Raw genomic sequence first — 6,616 nt, forward strand, 5'->3', positions numbered from 1 at the left:
TTGCAGCAGAATTCGCAGATGTTCCTGTTTCACACTGACAGTGTTAGAATATTTGTCAACAAATTTAGTGAATCAGGGTATGCTCTTGATAAGAAACGAAGGGTAAAACGGCATGTGCTTACAGAGGAGAAACTAGATGACGACTGAACACGATTGGGATTTACTCCTCAAATGTCACTCCAACGCCTTGCGCAAGAAACAGACGTCTGTGTGGGTAGCTACCAAACTTTTAAACCTGAAGTAATACATTAGAAGAATTGAAAGAAAACATCAGGAGAGAAATTAAAGCAATTTCAGAAGAGGAACTGATACACATTAGTGAAACTTTCCTTAAAAAATGCCATAAATGTGTGGAAGCAGGAGGACAACATTTCCAACACCTCTTTAACAGGCATCCTCGATGGCGCAGTGGTAGCGTTGTTACCTTGTAATCAAGGGGTCTTGGGTTCAATACCCGGTAGAGGCACATAGTGGTTCTGATCCCACTTTAAACTGTAGGTCCAGTCCCGATTAACATTACTGTGTACAAAGCGGACTTAAAACACCAAATCAAACCAAACCTCTTGTAACAATTGTGCTCATTTTGATTGTAAGTGTCAATGTAATTGTACGAGCTTGTTTCAATACATAGCTAATGTTTCCCGTTACACAGATGTTGCATGCAGTTTGCCAGCAGACATGCTCTCGTTGCCAGGCATGCTAAACTCGACCTTGAAAGGCACTGTAGAATGTTACAAGTTATCTCAGGTGTTGAAACAGATGCTCATTCTTGTTGATATATGAGATTACAGACATCACAAATTACTTCACTTGCTATTTCGATGCATTCTCTCTCAAAGGCTGCTTTCAATTTGGCGATTTTTACTGGTTTTGTGCCATAAATGTTACGTTAGTTATTTCATCATAAAAAAAGTTTAGCAGTGTTCGATCTGGTGAACACAGGTTGTATTCAGTGCTACTACCTCTTTGCCCAAGTAAGTTTTGCGATGTAAGTTCAGAAATATGTGGTATTTGCTCAACTTGTCACCTATGGAGCAGCCGCTGCTGCTTCTCGTCCAGTTCTATCCAAGCCCTTTCACATTCTTGTGAATCAAAACATCATTGTGGAGTGCATTTCTATCAGTTGCACTCTTGTTTCTTAAAACATCAGCCACATTAATTGAAAATGTAGCATGCATTTTCCATTCAGTATGGGTTCAGTTGTGTTGGTTGCATATACGTCAAATTCTGTCCATAATTCATTCAGCCCAGCACTTGCTTTCATGAAGTTCACATGTGAAATCCATTTATCAGAAATACAGGGTTATTCAAAATTATTGTTGTAGTTTCAATATTACTTTCTAAAGGTAAAGGTAAAGGTAAAGTGTTCCCCTGTGCATAGCACCACGCCATGAAGACGTATAGGGGGTGTGGGGGTAACGCCCCACACTTTCTTGATCCGGTCGTGAGTGGGGGTGATGTGATCAGCATCACGCCCCTGACCGCCTTTACCCCCCAGGGTTTCCCCCAGGTACCCATGTTATTCGACGCTGGGTGGGCGCCGGGGCCGCTTCAACCGTTAGAAAAGTTCCCGGATTTGAACCGGCCGGGGATCGAACCCGGGACCTTTAGCATGGTAGTCAGACGCGTTACCGACTGAGCCACCGCGGCCACTTTCTGGAGCAACTAATAAAACATTTGGCATTTATAACCGCACCAAGTGATGGAGACACACTCTTCCCTTTTTCACCCGAATTCCATCAAAGTCAGTCAATTACCACTGACCAACACACTCTTCTGAAAGCCTTCTATTGACAGTGATCCTCAGGTGTTAAAGCTAGAAGCAGCATAGGCAATATGGCTTCATTCTTAATCGCTTTAGTTTGCAGAGTTCCCTCTATTTTCTAAGACTTCGTTGGAGTGGTCCACTTGTGCTTTTTTATTATTATTATTATGCAATCACCCACTCCTGAAACAGTGCACATCACCGGCGAATGGAATGTGTACTTGGACAACTAACTGATTATGATGAAACTCACAAAAAACATCTTATCAGAGCCGTGACCTGCTATCTTATAAAATCTTCCTCCTAGCGGCCAAATGCATACCTATTATGAAAGAAAACTTTTGAGTGTCTCCATCACTTGGTGCGGTTATAAAAGCCAAAATGTTTCATGACCTGCTCATAAAAAAAATATTGAAACCCCGACAATAATTTTGAATAACCCTGTATAACATTCTCAAATTGGGACTATGACCTACTTCTGAGATCGATATTCTGATCCAGAAATAGTACCAAACTGTTTGCCTTTTCCATACCTTTCTTTTGATATATTGCATGACTGTATTTGGAAAACTTTGTGATTTGACCTTTTGGGTCACAATATGACCTTGAAATTACCTTCAAGGTCAAAATTTCTAGTGACACCCACCCTATTATTTCAGTCTGGCATATGACTGATTGATTTAGCATGGATGCCAATCATTAACATTCCATGCAGGTAAAAGTCACAATTTTGGTCTTTGGCTGGTCTACTATGAATACTATTTTATTTTCCCATTTGAAACTTGACCTTTTTTTGTTTGTTTGTTTGTTTGTTGATGAATACAAGTAACATGCATGGGTATTTGAGCAAGCAGCTTTGTGTGTCTTCAACAAGTTGATTTGAAGGCATTAGTTGCATATTTTTGACTGAATTGAAAGTGAATTTGCAAACCATGTCTGTGCCATGAATATAGAAAAATGAGGATATTTTAACACTTTAAATGCCAGGCCAAATTTTGCATTTTCTTTGAGGCCAGAGCTATTTAGATGATGTGTGTAATTATTATGCTCACACTCTGTATTATACACTTTTTAGTTGCTCTCAAAACTTGACTCCTTTACCGTCTGTGAGAAAATTCAGAAACCCAAGACTGCATGCCTTTCCAGGAGGCCAGGGAAACTCAAGCACACATTTGTTTTCAAAGGAATGTATAAGAACTATACATGCTGCCTTCAAGTTGCTAAATATGGCATGTGACAGGAGACACCCTGTTTATCAATTTGATACACATGGCAGTTAAAGTGTTATGAAATTATTGTGATGTGTTATGATGTTTTATGTTTCACGAATTTAATTTATTGTGATGTGTGATGATGTTTTATGTTTCAGGTATTTGCTGAATGGCTTGCACGACCAGGAAAAGGTTGTAGTCCAGAAAAGGAAACCAGTGGAAGGTGATGAGGTGAAGGATGAACCAGCAGATGTTTGTATGGACATCACACAAGATGAAGGAGAGGTGCCAGGTTGCAGTGCTGACGATGATATGAGTATGGACGTGTCCCCATCAGGGGCAGATGAAAACGAAGGTGGGGGAGAGAATGAAGGTGATGCCGGACCTTTGAAGAGGTGGACTACCGAGGAGGACCTTTCCAAAAACAATATCTTACAAACTACAGCAAAGAGAAAAGCTCGCTCCTTAGCCACTTTCCCCGACGCCGATCTTGATTTCAGTGTAGAGGTGAGAGCGAACGAGCATGGACAGAAGCTCACCGATTCACATTCGGATTCTACGGACAGTGGTATTCAGTCTGTTGGGGACAGCACCGAAGATGGAGAGCAAGTTAACGAATATGCAATGTACGATCAGAATGGTGCCACGGGAATCGGTTCTGCTTCTCAGGATAAGAAGAAGCATGAATTTAAAAGTCTAGTGCAAAAGATATTTGGTGGTAAAATTAGAAGATGCTTGCGTTGCCTTGAATGTAAGTCTAAATCTGTATGTGAAGAGTCGTTCTTGGATTTAATGCTGGCATTTCCGAAATCTGGTAGACCGGATGAAAATATGTACACACCTAAGCAAAGATGGAACACGAAAAGAAAGAATGGGTTGAAGGAAAAGAACAAGGGCAAAGATGATGCAGCTCGTGGAGATGCTAATACTTATTTGAGTATTGAAGATTTAATTGCATTCTATTTGGAGCCTGAACTTTTCAATGGAGATAATCAATATTATTGTGAAAAGTGCAAGATGAAGTGTGATGCTGAGAAGACTGAAGAAATAGTTGAAACACCGGAACATTTGATCTTGATTCTTTCGCGCTTCGAGTACAACAAGGATTTGAATAGGAGAGCAAAACTCCTCACGGAAATACAAATTCCTGAAACCTTTAAATTACCAATCAAGTCAGATGCGACTGCAGATGATGCTGACGATGCAGGTGATGTTACTGAGGTTAACTTGGACACGTATGCCTTGTATGCCGTTGTGGTTCATTCTGGTTTCAACTTGGACAGAGGGCATTTCTACACGTTTGCTCGCCGTCCCCAGTATGCTCCACAGAAGGACAACCAAGGTTCACTGGAAAGCCTCGATTCTTTTGGTCAAGCAGAGAACCAGACTGCCAAAAATGACGTGTGGTGTGTGTTCAATGACAGCCATGTATATTACAGTGACTTCTCAAATAATTGCCCACGCGACAGTGCGTATGTTTTATTCTATTGCAAAGTTCATGAAGATGCAAAAACTGGTTGCAGCAAAATCCCAAAACTCTCTGATTTGCCTCCGGACGTGAGAAAGTTGATTGAAGATGAAAACACAAGATCTGTTCCAGTGAAAGAAGGTAAAGGAAGAGAGTCACATTACAACAAACAAGATCACTGGAAGAAAGATAAGGATGATGATGATCACAATCCTCCAAGCAGCTGTGGTGGAGGAGGTGGAATATGTGGTCTTGATTCTGTGACCCGATTTGTTTTCTAAAAAAAGTTGTATTTATATATTGTGATATTGATTATACACCCTCCTATTTAATCTCTACGTTCATTTGTACATATTCTCTACATTGTTTGGTTCAGTTCCTGACACAGAAGCATACACATTTTATGTACTGTTTTCTCTGCAAAAAAATACAAGCCCACAGTGCACTTTTAACATTGTTTTTCTTTGAAACTGAAGTTTTTTGTGTGGTATTTATTTTACAACTAGTTTGGTAGAAATTTGATCAGTGAAAAATTATATGGACTGTTTTTTGAAAGTATAGTATTTGTATTCTTGATAAATGTGCATTTGTTCAAGAAAGATTAAAAAAATGCCTCCTTCAATTGTCACTTCATGAATAAGCTGTGACTGACTGTTTCATGAGACTTTTGGGAATATGTAGTCCTAAATCATATGATTTGTAATTATTCTAATGAACATGTGGTTTTTGGCCTGCAACATAAAAGAGGTAACCTTTATAATTATAGATTGTGATGAAGTGATTATTTTCTCGTAAATGATTTGTATAGTAAAGATCAAAAACATTAGTGAATGTATCATATGTCTCCATACTATAAGTTGATAATCAAATTAGTATCGTGTAAGTACTTATACAACAAAACTTTTTGACAAGTGAAGGATGACATTGTATTTTTTATTGTCTCATACCCACAAGTCACCATTTTCTAGACATTTTCTCAAAGTTGGTTAGACAAGAGAATATTTTGTTCCCCGGGATTGTACATTCCAACAAAAATGATGGTATTCAAGCAATCTAGCTATATGAAATAAATTATGGCAAACATGATATATTAAAACTTGCTGAAAAGTTATGTGAAAATAGTGACTCAACTAGGAGTATTTTGCATTAACCTTTAGTGGAATATGTATTCTCAACACCACGTAGCAGGAATTAATGTGCCATTTCTTGAAAATATACACATGTGTGAGTTACATAGGGCGAATGCTAGAAGCGAAATTCCGGATTTTTTTTTTCTCTAAACCGAGAACAGTTCCGCATATTATTCTAATTCCTCCCAAGAAATTGAGTATTTTAACGCTATTTTGCATGGTTGTAGGAATGTACCACTGCTACCATTTTTTCATTCTGTGTACCATTCTTTCAAAAAATCATTTTCTTTTTTCTTTAACTTTTATTATTGGAAGATGCAGTGTATAAATATTACAGGGGATGGACAAAAATATGGAAACACTACAACATCGGAACAGGTGATATTGACGCAATTTTTCCACTTGAAATCGGGCACGGTGCAACATTTTTTTGTTTGTGCACCATGAGAAAGGACCCTGTCGGACTGGTAGGAGTCGACAGCTGCACTGTAGATAGCGTGCAGTGCAGTTGATACTGAGTCATGTCCAAGGTGACAGTGTTTCAAAGGGCAAATCGTTGGAGCCTGCCTTGCAGGCGCCTCTGTTACCAAAGTAGCCATGTTATTTGGGGCATCGAGAGGGACAAGATCCAACATCATGATTACAAAATAGTGTGTCCGGAAAGACATCATCAGATAAACACCTGCGTGGGCTTACTACACTACCAGAGACAAATTACAGTTATATGTGTACGATTGGGTTGTGAGTGTATACTGCTTGTTTTGCCTGTTCGAGCATTATTTCCTTGAGGAAAGAAGCTCTGAATTCTGTACGCTATCTAGCGTCGTCTGGTGCCCGAGGAAAATGCTCTCCCTGCAGCATTCGATCGTAAAGCTAGTTCAGTTTAATAGTTCACTCAATTGTAAGGAGTGTGTGTCCAATAGAAATGAGAAGTTTCAGAACACATGAAACGGACATTATAAACTTAGACAAGAGATCTAAGTTGTGAAATTGAGGGCCATCTAAAGATTAACATGTCAGCTCAGTAGTAGAGCATGGGCAT

General features: G+C 39.3%; 1 protein-coding gene across 2 annotated transcripts in view; it reads left to right on the top strand.

Moving 5' to 3' along the window:
- LOC145990971 (ubiquitin carboxyl-terminal hydrolase 35-like) overlaps positions 1-4,896 on the top strand; it is a 51,503-nt gene extending 46,607 nt beyond the window's left edge. For both annotated transcript variants that reach the window (XM_083126566.1, XM_083126567.1), the window contains exon 8: positions 3,135-4,896. In XM_083126566.1, the coding sequence (XP_082982692.1) occupies positions 3,135-4,725 (1,591 nt within the window). In that variant the 3' untranslated portion in view covers positions 4,726-4,896. The remainder of the gene's footprint in view (positions 1-3,134) is intronic.
- Positions 4,897-6,616: the final 1,720 nt, after the last annotated feature.

The sequence above is a fragment of the Lepisma saccharinum genome, chromosome 8 (assembly GCF_977018435.1).
Source record: "Lepisma saccharinum chromosome 8, izLepSacc3.1, whole genome shotgun sequence".
Lineage (NCBI taxonomy): Eukaryota > Metazoa > Arthropoda > Insecta > Zygentoma > Lepismatidae > Lepisma > Lepisma saccharinum.